Source organism: Propithecus coquereli, unplaced genomic scaffold (assembly GCF_000956105.1).
Source record: "Propithecus coquereli isolate 6110/MARCELLA unplaced genomic scaffold, Pcoq_1.0 Scaffold12, whole genome shotgun sequence".
Taxonomy (NCBI): Eukaryota; Metazoa; Chordata; class Mammalia; order Primates; family Indriidae; genus Propithecus; species Propithecus coquereli.
The window spans coordinates 10,172,719-10,188,457 of record NW_012136080.1 but is presented as its reverse complement, the minus strand read 5'-3'; the positions used below and the strand labels follow the sequence as shown (position 1 = coordinate 10,188,457).

The 15,739-nt window shown below is 54.0% G+C and overlaps 1 protein-coding gene across 2 annotated transcripts in view; it reads right to left on the bottom strand.

Moving 5' to 3' along the window:
• TMEM108 (transmembrane protein 108) overlaps positions 1-15,739 on the bottom strand; it is a 325,722-nt gene that overhangs the window by 2,856 nt on the left and 307,127 nt on the right. For both annotated transcript variants that reach the window (XM_012663638.1, XM_012663643.1), the window contains exons 4-5: positions 13,714-15,120; positions 4,193-4,347 (exon numbers count right to left, since the gene is read on the bottom strand). In XM_012663638.1, the coding sequence (XP_012519092.1) occupies positions 4,193-4,347; positions 13,714-15,120 (1,562 nt within the window). The remainder of the gene's footprint in view (positions 1-4,192; positions 4,348-13,713; positions 15,121-15,739) is intronic.

The following is a 15,739-nucleotide window of genomic DNA, read 5'->3' as shown; positions in this document are numbered from 1 at the left end:
AGAACATACACTATAGATACTTTTTGAGGAATACTCATTACTCTGTGAATTATAAGGTAATAAAGGAAGAAATTCCATTATTTTCCGAAGACAAGCATGTCCTTTACTGTCTGGAAGTAGCTGAGTACCCATCAGAGTCGTGGACACAGGGCCAGCGTCTGACTAAGGAAACTAGAGCAGCACCTCGCACAGGAGACAGAAACCCTTTTCTCCACCATGCTTGTGGGTGAGCAGTGGAGGGGAATTTTGGAGGTTGAGAGTTGGATTGTTTTTTTACAGTTTTCACAAAGCAAGTATTCACTGAGGTAAACCAAGTGGGTATGTTTCACTGAATAAAAAATAAAAAAAAAGAAAGTTATCTAGGAAATAACCAAGGCAAAAAAGAAGAAAAAAAAGAGGAGGAGGAGAAGGAAGAGGGAAAAGAAGAAAGAATGGAAGGTTTCCGAGCACCATTTGGGCACCACAATTTTGCCCGTACAGCCAGATTTGTGTTTGCTATTTTCATTAGCACAGAAGGGGGGCAGGGCCCCAGAGGCACTTGCTTAGTGAAAGCATTTGGCGGTCTCCAAAGTTGGCAGCTAAAGGGCAGGTGTCCTGAGTGTGTTTCCTGAGGACTTGGAATATGGTGGAACGTGCCCCAGGACCTAATGACCATTTTGTGCAGGGTTGGCAGTGCGCGAGTGCCCAGCTGTCTTCATCCTGGATCTGGGTTTGTTTTCCCTCAAATACCGTGAGCCCAGAGAGTCAGAACAAATTGTAATATTACTCCAAACAAAGCAGAATGAAGGGAGTTGACTGCTGGGAGGGAAAGAGCAATAAAACCCACTCTAAAGCCAAAGTGAGCTCGGTGCTGCGGTTCTACGGTGGCCCCTGCTCCTGGGAGCACGGCTGGCTGGGGCGGCCCTTCCATCGAGAGCCCGTGCTTGTGCTGGACGGTGGCCCTGGTGCTGTGTGCTGGAACGACTAACTGGAATTGTACAAACAAGGCCTTTCTTACAGCACATGCACAAGCACTGCCCTTTGGGTTTGGTTTTCATTTGCCGATCTGTAACGGGAGTATGAGAAACCTGAGTTCGGGATTCACGGCCCACGCTCACAGCTGGGCCAGCCCCTTTGCCGAGTCACACATTTTTTCACTCACTACACAGTTCTCAGGAGCACTTGTTGCCATGCCAAATGTGTCCTGGCCACACTGACGGTTGATGCCTCCTGAAACTGGCCCCCCTGTTGCCCTGGGGTAAAATTATTTTGTTGAGCATCGACGGTGTTAGGCCCTGGGCTGGGTGATGGGTACGTTGTGGTGAACGAAATTTATAGTTCATTCTATAGACATTTACCGAGTGCCTACCAGGTACCAGGTACTGTTCTAGGTGCTGAGAATAGAGCAGCGAACACAACGCACAATGCTCCTGTCCTCAGGTGGCTTGTGTCCCCGCAGGAGAGCCAGACCACAAACCACTCAACCGAGAGACAAGGATGCAATGCCAGGTGGTGAGAAGTGCTCTGAAGACAAACAAAGCAGGGAAGTGGACAGAGAACAAAGGTGGGGTCTAATCAATATAGGGCAGTCAGAGAAGGCTTCCTGGAGGAGGGGGCGTTTGAATAGAGACCCAAAGGAAGTGAGGGAGCAGGCTGTCCAGGAGAAAAGCATTCCAGACAGGCGCAAGGGCAAAGCTCTCGGGGGCTGGGGGGGAGGGTAAGCTTCCTGTGCAGAAGGAAGGGCAAAGAGGCCGGTGTGGCTTGAGTGTGGGATCATCAGGAAGTGTGGTGGGGTCAGGAGGTGGGCAGGGGCCAGCTCGTGCAGACCATAGGGAGGGGACTCTGGATTTTACTCAAGTGTGGAGAGGGGCCATTTGAGAGCTGAGCCACAGCTTCTTTGGGGCCCTGCCTTGAAAAGATCGTCTGGCTGCTGTGGGGGTCAGACGGCAGGAGGCAAGACGGTAGTGGGGAGTCCTGTCTCCAGAGGCCATCGCAGCAGTCACGATGCGACGGATGAGGGCGGCCTGGGTGTGACGCAGTGCAGGCTCGTCCTTAGGAAGAGCCGATGAGATGCGCCGGCAGACGGGATGTGTGTGAGAGGGAAAGGCTCTGGCAGTGCCCTCCCCATGACGAACGCCAGGTGAGGTGCTGGGTTTGGGGATGGGGAGGGGAGACCTAGGGTGCAATGCCTCTAATATAGCAATATTAATTTATGGAGTGAGAAGTTCAATCCCGGGTGTGCCGACTTCGAGATGCCTATTAGACACATGCAGCGCATCCCGGAACCGGAGCCCTGGGTACGAGGGCCTTGAGCTAGCGGGGCCGTTGAGGCTACAGGACCTGGAGTCAACAGTGCAGAGGTGATATTCAAGTCACGGGACTAGGCAGAAAGAGACGAAAAGTGGTGGCAGGACTGAGACTGGGCACTCCGGGGAAGAGAGGCTGGGAGAGGGAGAAGGAACAGTAACAGAGCTGCAGAAGGAGCTGCGGGAGGTGGGGGGAAGCAGAGGGAATGGGGTCTCTGCTGCCATGAGGAGTGAAAAACAACTTGGCGGGGAAAGGATGGGCTGTGCCAGCGCTTCCGACACAAGGACTGAGACAAGTGCTCGGGACTCACCACTGGCTCAGCAATGCGGAAGCAACTGGTTACTCTAGTCGGGGAGAGAGCTGCTAAAGTCACATCAGACCAGCAGCCACATAATTGCAGCTCTCGTAAGTGCCCTGACGAGCACGCACAGGGGGCTGAGACCATGTGACAGGACAGCTGAGCCCAGCCTGGCAGGAAGTGACACTTAGACTGGCCGCTGAATGGTGGGCAGGAGTCACTGAGGCGAACGGTGACGAGGCTGGTGGGCAGGGACAGAGACACCGCAGGAGAGGAACGGCTCACGCACCGGGAGCGGTGAGGCGTAACCTGGTGCCGTGAAGGGACAGAAAGAACCCAGTGTGGCTGCAGCAAAGGAGGGAGAGGGGCATGATATGAGGCTGCAAAGCTGCGCGGGGTCTAGGCCCGCCTCTAGGTCCTGTGAAAGTCTTCGAACTTAGAGCGACAGGAAGCTACCGAAGGGTCTGAGCACGAGAGTGCTGTGGAAAGCTCGCTGGCTGCTGTGGGAAGGGGTCTGCAGGAGAAGCTGGGGGTTGCGCCTCCACGAGGCCTCTTCTCGGTCTCGCTGCCTGCACTCAGACACCTGCCAGCTTTCTCCTGGGCCACCTCAAGTGCGTCCTAGTTGACCTACCTATTTCTAGTCTGGTTTTCTGTCTGTCATTCCATCCATTCATCTATCTATCAAACCACCCTTCTTTCCCTCCCTATCCGCTCGCTGATCACATATGGAGTGCCTTCGCCAGGCCATCAACACTCCTAAAACTGGGCCACCCAACCACCAAAGCTTTCGCTGACCCTCTGCTGCTCAAAACTGAAGTCCAAACTCCGTAATGCCCCACTCGAGGCTGTGCCTAACCTGGCCTTCATCCTGCTGCACCCCGGCCCTGCCCCACTCCCACATGAGAATGGGCAGAGCGTGGACCCTGCGGTCAGAGTCCCGGGTTCCGAGCTCAGTGCTCTCACTGGCAAGCCCGGTGTCTGGGGCAAACGCTCCTGACTCAGTGTGTCCTTCTCTCCTTCATGGGCTATACCCAGCACTCATCCTCATTTACTCAGGCTATTTCCTTGTTGGGACGCCTGTTGAAATCCATTTATCCTCCCTAGCATGTCCCTGGGGAAGGCTTTCTTCCCCTGGGTGTCCATAACTCTTTGTCTATACCTCGTCTTGTGTTTCCGCTGATTTGTTCTGTTTTTGAGTGATGCTGGGTTTTGTTCCCCCAGCACATCTCAGAACCTGAGCCAGTGGGAGTAAGCTCTCATCTTCATAGTCCCCCGAGAGTGCTTGCCACAAAACAGGTCCTCACTGAGTATTTGTTGATTGACTTGTTCCCAGGAACCAAAAGTCCCCGGAACAGTGTTTCCCAAACTGTAATGTGCAGAGAGCACCTGGGGATTCTTGCTAAAATGCAGATCCTGGTTCAGTAGGGCTGGGGCGGGGCCCACAACCTCTTGGGTGTTACTGATACTGCTGGTCCACAGGCCACGCGTGGAGGACAGGGGTGCTCAGCAATGAGCAGATGCCCCGTGGCTCTCTTTGGGGCCTGCGTCTTTCCTTGCAGTGGGGCCAGCACTTCCAGGGGGACCCCTGGAAGCTGTGGGGCTCATTACCTCAGAGGTCTCGAGGGACTGGATCTCCCTGGGTAGCTCCACGGCGTGCCTGTTGAAGTAGTCCATAGTGATGGCGTTGTTCCAGTAGCTCAGGTTGTTTTCTGGGTTGGCTGTCTTCTTCTTCCTCCTCAAGCAGCACACTGTCAGCAAGACAGCTGCGGAGAGAGTCCAAGTCAGAGAGAAGGAGAGGCAGGTGACAAGGACGGAGCCAGCGTTGTCGAAGACAAATGCCTGTCTCCAGGTGGGGCTGCCATGGTCACGCACTCAGCTCTTATCCCATTCATTCACTCATTTGTTTTTTCAGTACATATCTATATGTAGTGGAGTGCCTACTTTTTGCCAGAAATTGTACAGGTGTTAGGGAGATGGGTGACAAAAAAGGCCTAGGCCCCCCGCTTTCATGAGTGTCTGTCCTAGTGTAAGTGTGGAGGAGCACACACAGGTCAGACGATAAACAAGCAGTAAACAAAATGAATAAGTAAGTAAACGCAGAGCATGATAACCATTAGAAGAAAATGAAAAGGGTGAAATGAAAGAGACAGTGAGGACCTTGGGGAGGGACCTCTGCAGAGTCATCATTAGAGCAGAGCCTGGAATTCAGGAAGGAGCTGCCATGTGCAGGGCGCCGTGTGTTCAGCTACGGAGAACAGCACGTGCCAGGGCCGGAGGTGGGGACAAGCTGGGTGTGTGTGAGGAGAAGAGGACAGAGCAGCATGCGGACTGGAGTGACTGTCAGGGGGTGAGGAGGCTGCATCCAGAGGGCTCAGGGCTTGGGTGCAATCTGGTGATGCCTGTGGATTCCACAGTGCTGCTCACAAGTTTGCACCAAGAAAAGGCCTTGCGTGGCTGCAGAGAGCAGCACGTGGGCTTGAGCTGCACCGCCCGACCGGCGAGCATAGTTCTCAGCTGGAGTGGAAGCGTGGCGGAAAGCGGCAGGAGGAGTGAACTTTACAACCAGCCCTTGGCTTCCACAGCGGGCCCTGAAGGCAGAGGCTCGCAGAGCAAAATCACAGGGTCTTGGATCCTGGTCAAACAGCTTCTCTGGCATCATCATCATCATCATCATCAGAAAACTGTGCTAACAGTTACACAGGACTTACTTCCTAGGCATGATTCCAAGCACATTAGACATATCAATTCATTGAATTCTCCATTTAGCCCCATAAAGTCAGTTCTATTTTACAGATGGGAAAACTGAGGCTCAGAGAGGTAAAGTAACATGCCCAAGAGCCAATCCATACATCTGGACTCCGAAGTCTGTGCTCTTACTCATCCACGATTCTTCCTCAGATTGATGCAAAAGCCCACCCTGCACAGAGGGCCTGGTCAGGCCCCCACAGCCTGCCTGAGCACACTGTGATGTGTGACCCTGGGACACACAGGGCCCGGGGGGAAGGAGTATGTCTGGATTGTGTTGCCGAGCCAGGTGTGAGCAGAGCGGCTGGGGCATGTCAACAGGGAAGGCTTCTGAGGTCGGAGAGGTGGGGTGGCCAATCTGGGCTCACACAACAGAGGGTGATGTGATGACAGTGGTGAGAAGCCAGTGAGTGAGGACTGCGTACGTCCTGCCTTAGGTTCACCATCATTAGAGCCTCCAGGGATTGGGGAGCTGAAACTCTGGGCCAGAGGTGGTCAGGGCCACACCCAACATCCTGGTGGTGCCAGGGAGTGGGGGCTGGGGAGTGGGGGCCCAAGTGAGCCGTCCAGAGAGGCCAGCACTGGGGGTGGGTGCATGCCAGGGTGTGGGCAGCTGCACTAGCTGCCAGCTGTACAGGCTGAGACCTCAGAGCCCAGAGCCCAGGCCCTGTGGGCTGACTGAGGAATCTGTAGCTTTCTCTGTGGCTGCCAGTCTTGCTGGCCTCTCAACCTGGAAAGGCCTTCGGATAAGGTCAATAGGGTAAGTTTCCATTTCTTCTGATCTGCTTCGATCAAAAACACTTCAAATTTGCTTATCATTCTTCCGGACCCCCCTTAAAAATCTTGAAAACACAGAGGAGATTTCTGAATGTTTGGGCTAACAGGGGTTTGAGAGATTAGCTGGTACAGAACTTTTCAAATGTTGTGGGTCTCCTCCTTTCCCTCTCCTCCGCCAGTGAAAGAGGAAGGGGGTGAGAAGGAAGCTGCAGCATTCAGCCTGAAAGCTGCTAATTTCGGCCACCGCCTTCCTCTGCGGAGGAGAAACTTGGCCCACAGTGCCCGGCTGACTCCCCACAGGTCGCGGGTGTGTGAGTGGCAGGGCTGGGACAAGACCCCAAGTCCCCGCTCTCCTTTTCTGCTGTCACTATCCTTCGCTGTCTCACCCTTCACCCTGCTTCTGGAACTGGGATGTGAAATAGCCGGGGCGAATTCTCACCAGCGACACAAGCCACACAGAGAGGGAGGCATTCGGGAAGTGGGAAAAGTGCTGTTTCCCAGTTTAGTTCTGGTGGAGTCAGAACTGTGGGGGGGATTGTCAGGGACGTGTCCCATGTTGGGACAAACAGAGTGACTCTCCGATTATCAGCTTATAGGGACACATCCCATCATGCCCCACAAAACACTGTCGCAGATGCAAAACATGGGCTGGCAGGGGAAACAATTCGTCAGCCAGATCTGTATAGTTGCACACTTCTCTAATATAGAAGGAAATTTGCGCCTCTGATCTATTGAGCAGTTACAAGCAAACAGAATGAAAGTGACAGATGTGGTCTTAGGCATTGCCTAGCCAAGATGGTGAAAGGGACATAGAATTTAGAATCAGAATCCAGATGACAATCTATTACTTGCATGACCTGAGTAAGTTACTAAACCTTTCTCAGCTTTAGCTTCCTCTGGAAAGACCAAATGCAATCATGCATGTGCCAGCACTTTGAATAGTCCCAGGCACACAGTAGGTGCTGAACCAAATCAGTCCCTGCCCCTATCCTCCATTCTTATTATACAAAGTGGGGCATGGGAACACAAGAGAGGCGAACTTGCCCGAGGCCATGCTGCTAACCTGGGCTGGCAGAGGTTGCAGGATCCAAGGCATCTGACTCCCAGTTCAGCACTCTAACAGCCACAGTGCCCTGGCTCTGAAGCCTGCGCCTGCTTAGAACGCCCGGTGCAGGGATGCCGCCCTGCGGGAAGGGCTGGCACTGTTGCAGGATGGCCTGGGAGTCGGAACAGGGAGTTCTGTTCCACGCCTCTCCCCTCACATGTTGTTAGTGCTCCTGGCATGATTATTTCTCCCAGGGAGAGTCCAGCGCTTCTCGAGTGCCATTTCATTTATTCACCGCCAGCCAGCCTGGCTGTGGAGATAGCACGGGCTTGGAGACAGAAAGATCTGGGTTCATGTTATTGCTCTGCCCACCTGGTAACTTATTTTGTCTCTAATTAATATGGACTCCATAGGGTTGTACTGAGAATTAAAGAGATCATGGATGCAGAATGCCAAGCACAATGTCTGACATACAATGGGTGTTTAACTTATGAAAGTTCTCTCCTTGTTCTCCCAGCATCTTCTACAAGATCTATGAAGAAAAACTGGGCGACATGAATGTCAGGTGCCTCCACCTGGGGTTCAGGCATTCACTATTTCGGTGTTCCAACCATTCATCCAAGAAAGAAAAGTACAAATCAGACTTGTAGAGTCTCTACTGTATTCTCAGCATTTTTCAGGCTTGTTTAACCCACACAGTAACTGTCTGAGGAAGACACTGTTACTATTCCCATTTGTAGAAACGGTAACTGAAGGTCATAGAAGTTAGTAACATTGATCTTGATCACCCAAATAATTACTGCAACCTGACCTCAGGTCTCAGTGACCTTCAAGCTGATGACTACTGTCCTACATTGTCCCGAACACTGGAGGGAACATGCACGAGGTATGTCAAACACCAGCTGTTAGCCACTCCCTTTCCCATTTAGTCGAGAATCTTCTACTGCTCTGTTTCTCCTAAGGTGATAGCCATCAACACTTTAGGGGAGGTGAGTGGGGTCCCTATTCCTTTGAGTTTTAAAACAGGCTGAGAATTAGGCAAGCTCTCTTGCCTTTCCAGGAACGTCAACAGGAAATCATCCATGGCTCGTCAGACGTGTGACCGGAAGAAGAAGGGTTGCTTTGGGTTCTGCGCTCACATTTCTGGGATGCTTTCAGGTGCTGGGACCTGCTGTGTGATGAGAAACGGAAATGAAGCCCCTACAGATCCCCTGAGGCCAAACGCCTGCTGAAATTGCTTCTCCCTGGACACTGCAAATCCTAACAACAAGATGAGTAACAATCACTATTTGATCACTGCCATTTATTGAGAACCTTTTCTGTGGCAGACACTGGGATAAGACCTAACACACATCATCTCTGATCTGTACAAGTCTTGAGGTAGATGTCGCAGCCATGCAGATGCCCACTCAGATCTCCTGCTGCACGGAGCGCAGTAGGTGGACAGCCCCGCTGCCACCCCCGTGCCGGGGCTGTTTCCCAGGCTGCTCCCAGCCATGACTGACCGTGGCAGGGGTACTAATGCAGGCCTATTCCTATGGGACTCAGGACTCCTCTAATGGTGGAAGGACTCCTATTGACCTGGCGGAAACATTCCCAGAACTGCACTGCCGTCCAAGACTGTTCCCACCCAATCCTCCTTCCTGCCTCCTCTCCTTTCATGGATGTCAAGCCTGCACTGCAGTCTGGGGCTTTCTCTGCCTACTCCAGTTCCTTCCCGAACATTTTACAAAGGTTTCCCCAATAATTCTCTTGCATGCCTAATCCTGTCTCGGTACCTGCCTCTTGAAGGAACTAACGCAGCAACATTGGGCCCATTTTACAGATGGGAAAACCCTGGATCAATGATTAAGTAACTTGTGTAAGTTCCATAGCCAAGGAGTGGCAAGAGCTGGGCTTATGTGCAGGTGTGTTTGATTCCACATGCCAAGTCTTCCTAGCACACCAGACTTCCTCTCTTGTGACCCACGAGGGCTAACGTTAGATAAACTGGAGAGGACAGGGAGTGATGACACATTACACTTTGGCCCGTCTGTTTTATAGATGAAAAACCTGAGACCAGCGAGGGGAAGGATTAATCTGGTGGTGCCAACATGAGGAGTGAGCCAGGGCTGTGGACAGTCATGTCCCTCCTTTAGAGGTTGAGGGAGGCCGCAAGGGAGGCCTCAGGATATGGGAGGAGGACAGGCTGGATACAAGGCCACGGGCCTGGTGAAACCAGGCTGGGGCCTTAGTCTGGCTCCCCAGCCTGGTGGGTGGGAATGTGCCTGTAGAAGCCCAAGGAGGTTCCCACCAGGGGCTGCTGGTTGGGAAGCGCAGGGAAGAGATGTCAGAGCGTGGGCGTGACACCAGTTTGGCCAGCGTGCATCCCCTGGACAGCCTGGCCTGCCCTGAGCGCCTCCCCTTCTTCCTCCCCTATGTCCGTGAGCCCCAAGGAGACAAGCCTCCCGGCTGCACTGCTTTCTGGTCGCAATCTCTTCTATTCTTTGCATTGGCAAGAGTCTCTCTGATCCAGGTTTTCTTATATGACAATGACAAACCTAGTTAGGGCCTGTGAGTGAAAAGGCACACGTACACATTCAGATCTAATCTTCACTGAACAACTGTTAATACCACAGCCAAGAACCGCTGGGCACAATGGTGTGTGATCTCTTTGGATGCTGCACTCATGCTCTGCCTCTGGAAGGCAGCCAGGCTGCTCTGGGGCCAGGAGTACATGGACCCCTAAGTGTCTAGGCTCAGAGAGGGGCTACCCTGCTTCCGCCAGGCTGACCTGGGGTTGGTGATGACAAACATCTGCAGCTGGCCTGGTTTCCTGACCTCACCTCCAGACAGCTCATCTTCTCGTAGGGAGGATGGGTGAAGACATTATCAAGAACGGACATGACACATGACAGACAGGCAAAGGAGCCTAGCAGAGCCACAAAACTGATGTGCCCATGAAAACCAGAGCACTGACAATGGCAAGTGAGGACCATTCAGCGCCAGGCCCAGAGGCTTCTAGCAAGGGCGGTGGGCTGTGTGTGTCCTGATGGTGGCAGCAGAGACCAGCTCAGGAGCCACCCGGCTCCCCTGCCCTAACTGAGTGTGGCCTGGATCCAATCAATTTCAGTTCTCAGCACATCCGAAGCTGTGTGTGGCTCAGAGTGTCTGGCAGGGCTCAGGAGAAAAAGCTTTTCTCCCTGGCACGCATACGTCCTTCTGACCACTGGGTTGGGCTCGTGATCTGGAAAGGCAGGCGAACTGATGCCCTCCCTCCATGCATAGGCCTGGGACCCACTGTGCTCACCCCCTGCTTCTACCAGGGGCAGAGGGAGCACCCCTGCCCAGCACCCTGGGCCATCTGAACTCTGGCTTCTGGTGGCTGCGGGAAAGCAGGGCAGGAGCCAGCGCTGGTCTGAAAAGCCTGATAGGAGGAAACTGGTGCATGCACTTTGCTGCCAGCTCAGGTGGCCTGAAATAGTTGGAAACTGGCAAAGAATGACTTCCTTCTTTGAGGTCTGTAGAGTAGCTTTAGAATAAATGGAGCTATTGAAAAGTTCTGAAACAAGGGGACCTTAGACCTGAAAGAGGTGTGCCTGCCTGATGACTAGAGTGGGGCTGGGCTATGGAAACAGCCCAAACAGATAGGATATTTACTGAGAGCACACAGGGTTCTAAAGCTGGACAAACATTCTTCTATCTTAATTGTCTCCCTCATTGGGGCCTTCACAGGGTTAGTGATGGCCCCACAGGAGTCGGGGCCATGACTGAGGACGGAGGTGATGTGGCGGCAGCCAGGGCCGAGGCAGGAGCTGTGCCGGGTGAGGGCTACGGAGCCTCCCTGCAGATGGTTGGAAATGCAAGACGGACAGCAAAGGAGGTGGGGTGTGCGGTTCCCAAGGGGCTGCCAGAGTCTACTTTGAACGCGAGTTCGCATCTTTCTTTAGAAAATAATACGTTCTGTCCCCAGCACCTGAAGACTCCTTTCAGGGTACCAGAAGCATTCCTGAGGGGCAGTTCCAGGCTATGTCCTTGCTCTTGTCTTAGCTGACATTTTTATGCATGGTTTAGGCAGCCCATGGGCTTTCCAGCAAGGTCTGATCCGATTTCAGACTCATACATAGCAGAAGGGCTGGGGGAGAAGGAGTCATCCCTCTAGAATTACAAAACCCAGGTGGGTGTGGGCTGTGGGGGCACAGGCTGTCCAGCCGAGACAGAGAGGGGGGCGCAGGTGGGGAGTGGGTGCTAGGAGTTGGGGAGGGAGCCGCATCACACATCTCTGACTCTCTAAGGCTTGGCAGAGTGCCCGGCACACAATGGGCACTCGGGAAATAATGCGTTCAATCCAACAGATCTTGCACCACCAGATCTGGGCTGTGATTGGGACCCTGGGCAAGTCACCTCACCTGGCAATTGACTCCCCACAGGTAAGGTGTGGATGACAGCCAGAGCCACCCTGGCACCTTGGCAGTGTGTTTGCTTGTTTTTGTTTTTATTTTATTTTTCTGGGCGGTCTGCTTTACGAATGGAATGATAAAAATAATGGGCACTCACTTTGTAAACCAGAGCATCCAAGACACGTGTAAGAATTGGAAAATTAGAAAGCTATCTCTACTATGGTTACCTCTCAAGTATGACCATATTAGTAACGTATTGGTTAATAGTGCTACATTTTCTCATGATCATTCTTCTGTTTCAGAAGTGGGCAATCATGGTTTTAAGAATATATGTGTGTTTCCATGACAGGCAATAAAGCTGCTTTCATTAAGAATGAAATATGCAACTTGCAAACATTTTCACTGTTCCTGAATTGGGTCCTTACGCAGAAGCAGGCCACCTACCCCTGACAGGGAAAGTTTGCTTTGCTTATCAACCTGGAGGAGACAGAGAGCTGGGAGAGGTGGCTCCTGAAAAGAATCCAGACTCCAGATTTAAAAAGATCTCGGAGTACAAGGCCAAGTGGAAATCATGGTTCATGTTAAAGTCATAAAGCTACTGCACTAAGCACCACAGCATGAGGAAAGGCTGGGGAGACTCAGCTTGACAGCCTCCCTGGTAGGACGCCTTTGGGGCTTTGATCTTCTTGAGATCAGGGCAAGCCCGTGGTGTGACTTGAAACCAGTACAGCCAACAGAGCCGATGCCAGCATCAGCTGCCTGGTGACCAAAGTGTCCACCATCGTTCCCTCTGCTGAGGCTAGGCATGTGTGGAATGCTGTGCTTCCTTCCGGGGACAAAGTGGAGGCTCCCCAAGAAGGCAGAAGGGCCAGGCCCAGGACAACGCAGCCCTGTTAAGAAGACTTAAAGAGACAGGATGAGCACCTTGGACAGAGAGAAGACTGCCCTTCAGAACTATTTCAAATGTTCAAGAGGGTTGTCAGATGGACTTGTTCTGTGTGGCTTCAGATGACAGGGCTTAGGACCACAGCGTGGGAATTACAAGGCAAATTTCAGGCTCCAAAGAGAGCTGGGTGACAGCCCAGAGGGTCAAAGGAGAATGCGCTGTCAAAAGAGTAGGAGTCCAGAGATGGGGGTGTCACCCCTGGAAGGGATCAGGGAATGGCCGGATGGTAACCATTTGGGGGTGGGCTGAGAACAGTGAGGACTCCTGTGAGGTTACCAGAGAAACTCTGAGAATTGAGGACAGAGTACTCCGGCAAGACGTGAAGAAAGCCCCGAGGTCCTGAAAGGCTCTGTCCAGTTCTCTGTGGAGACAGCAGGGAGAATGCCCCCAACTCCTCACTCACAGAGGGGCAGGCAGCAGCACGGAGGTGCTCGTGGCCTCGGGGGAGCAAAAAATAATGGCTGTATCCCACTCCGACCACCTATGAACAAATAAGACAGGGTGAGAGTGGAGAGTTGCTAAATTCACATAACTCTCAAGCCTTAATTTAGCTGCAAGAACTATGTTTTTGCCAAGATTAATAGAACTCCTTCCCCCCATATGAAAACTTTATCTCCTTTCTTGGGGAAGAGAGAGACAGAAGGAGATAAGAAGAGGGGGCAGAGGAGAGAAAAGACAAGAAGGCAGGCAGAGGGGAAGCAGGAGAGGAAGGTGAGGGCCGTGCTAGTTGGAGGCTGCAAATTTGGAATCGTCAATGGTCACCCATGGTGTCTTGGTGCCAGGTCACTAGAGGCATTGGCAGGCTACCCTTGAGACAGGCTGGGGTCATGACAAGAGCCCTGGGCTGGAAGATAGCTGCTAGGAGCTCCCATCCCAGCCCTGCCTCTCACTAACTCGGGGATCCTGGGGGAGCCACAGCATCGCTAGCTTGGCATTTTTTTCTGCAAAACGCAGGGTTGAGTTAGGTGGCCTATAAGGTCCTCCCTGGCTCTTGGGAGTTGTGGCTTCATGATCACTGGGCATTCAAGTCATGGCCCGGCAGAGCTAAGGACTAGGGACAAGGATAACCTATGATTCTTTGTCCTGCTACCTGGTTTCCTGGGGTTCTGGGAATTTTTTTAGTTCACTTGGTGGGGGCTGCCTAAATCTCGGGCAGAGGAATCCTGGGGCTGAGCGAGTTGACATGGCAGAGGAGAGGAAGGAGGGAAGGGAGCAGCGGCAAGAGGGAAGCACTTACAGCAGGAGGAGATGGGCACGCTGATGGCCAGGATCACCCAGGCGATGTCCATCTTGCTCAGGCAGATGGTGGCCCTGTGCTGGGGTTTGTCCTCTTCGGCCACATGGGAGATGTTCCCTGCTGTTCCAGGCTTCCAGGTTCCGGCGGGGACCAGGCGGTTGAGGAAGTTTCCTGTGGCCGTGGACACCACTGTGGAGAGAGGACTGGGCACCCTGTCGGTCATGGGGAGGGTGGCCGCAGCCTCCTCCCTGGCTCGAGAAACAGTGCTTTCTGAGACCCCGGGGGGGTGGGCTGGAGCCCACGGGGTCGTGGATGCTCCCTGAGGAATCCCCTGGGAAGGGGCTGAGACGCTGGCATCGAAGGTAGCCTGGGTGGGCCCCGTGGCAGCTGTGAAGACCCCAGCACTGGCAGACAGAGGGCTGCTCGTGCTCGGGGTGACAGTAAGCCAGGAGTCACTGTGGCTGGGGCTGCCCTGCGGCTTGTCGCGGGGGCGCTGAGAAGGCACTGGGTCAGGTCGTGGACTGGCAGGGGCACCTGAGGCTGCTGTGGTGTCCAGCTCCCCTCCTCGGCTGGTGACAGTGGAACCACCCCCTGGGGCTGCTTTGTGAAGGCCTGGCTTGTCCTCTGCAGGCACCAGAGGGGTGGTGGGTGGTGCCCACGAGGTACTGTTGGGTGCCGTGGTTGCGATCACTGTCCGGGGCTGTGGTGGAGAGGAGTAGCCCCGGAGCGGGGTCCTGGGGGTGAGAGCAGTGGGCTCTGGCTCCATGGACCCTGTGAAGTTGCCCTTGTAGATCTGAAAGATTTTTCCCAGGGGCCGCTTCTGCCCCAGATGCGTGGAGCTCTGATTTCGTCCCCGCTGGCCTTCCTTCCTCCCAGAGTGGCCACCAGGGGCAGGTGGGACAAGGCGCGCTGAACTCCCAGCCCCCTTTCGGGAAGAGCCTGGGGGTCTGGGGGGCCTGCGCGTGGCAGCCCTGGGGGCTGCTGTGGTGGGGCGGCTGGTGGCTCCCGATGGTTTTGTCAGCAGGATGGTGGGGGCAGCCTCTCCCGGGGGGCGGCCCTCTGAGTGGGAGGATGTGGTTGTCATGGCAGCTGGAGGGGGCCCCGTGGGCAGGGGGCTTTCAGAACGGAGGGTGGTTGCTGTTGCCACAATGGTGGAGATGGAGTCTGTAGGAGGGTGCCCATCTGGACGGGATGTCATTGTTGCCATGGGAGCTGTGGCCTGTGTGGAGGGTCCATCGGGATAGGGGGTCAGTGTCACCACGGAGGAGTGTCTGGTGGAGCTGTGGGGTGCTGTCGCCATGGTGCCTGGGGGAGTGCCTGAGGAGAGGACCTGAAGAGATTCCCTGGGAGATGGTTCCTGGATGGCAAATGCCAGAGCTTCGGTCAGTGCCAAGATCAGGAGGAAGCCTTGAGAGGGAGACAGAGAGAACAGATGAAATACCTGGGGAGCAGCTTATAGCCTGGGCCTTCCTTACCCGTGACCTTGGGAAGCTCTGGAACTCCCGAGGCCCAGGCTGGAGCTGAACGGTGTGTCAGACACAACCATGCGTGGAGTTGGCGCAGGTCTGTCAGGGAGGTGCTACCCAGCACCTGTCAGGAAGAGAAACCGGCACCAGGGGGCAGCAGAGCAGCTAACCCAGCCAGCTTGTCCTCCCATGGGCCTCTGAAGGGCTGTCAACCCCCCCAGCCCCCAGGGCAGCTTCTCTGAACGGGCTGGAGCTGGGGTGCAGAAGTAGGCTTGTGGCCTCCACATCTGCCTCTTCCTCTGCAACCACGGAGCGGCCAAGGCCACCTTGCCATAGGCAGGCCTGTGGCTTTGTGTGAGCCACGCGAGCTGATGAGGAAGGCCTGGGTGGCCAGAGCTGACCAACTCCTGTGCCCTTTTCTGAATCTTCCATCTATAAACTGGACAAAGGTACAAGTGGACAGACCTCTGTTCCTTCAGGCCCATTCACTGAACAATTAAAGAGGATCTACCCTCTCCTTGACCTTGGAGGACACAAAAATGAACAGGGCAATCTCCAGC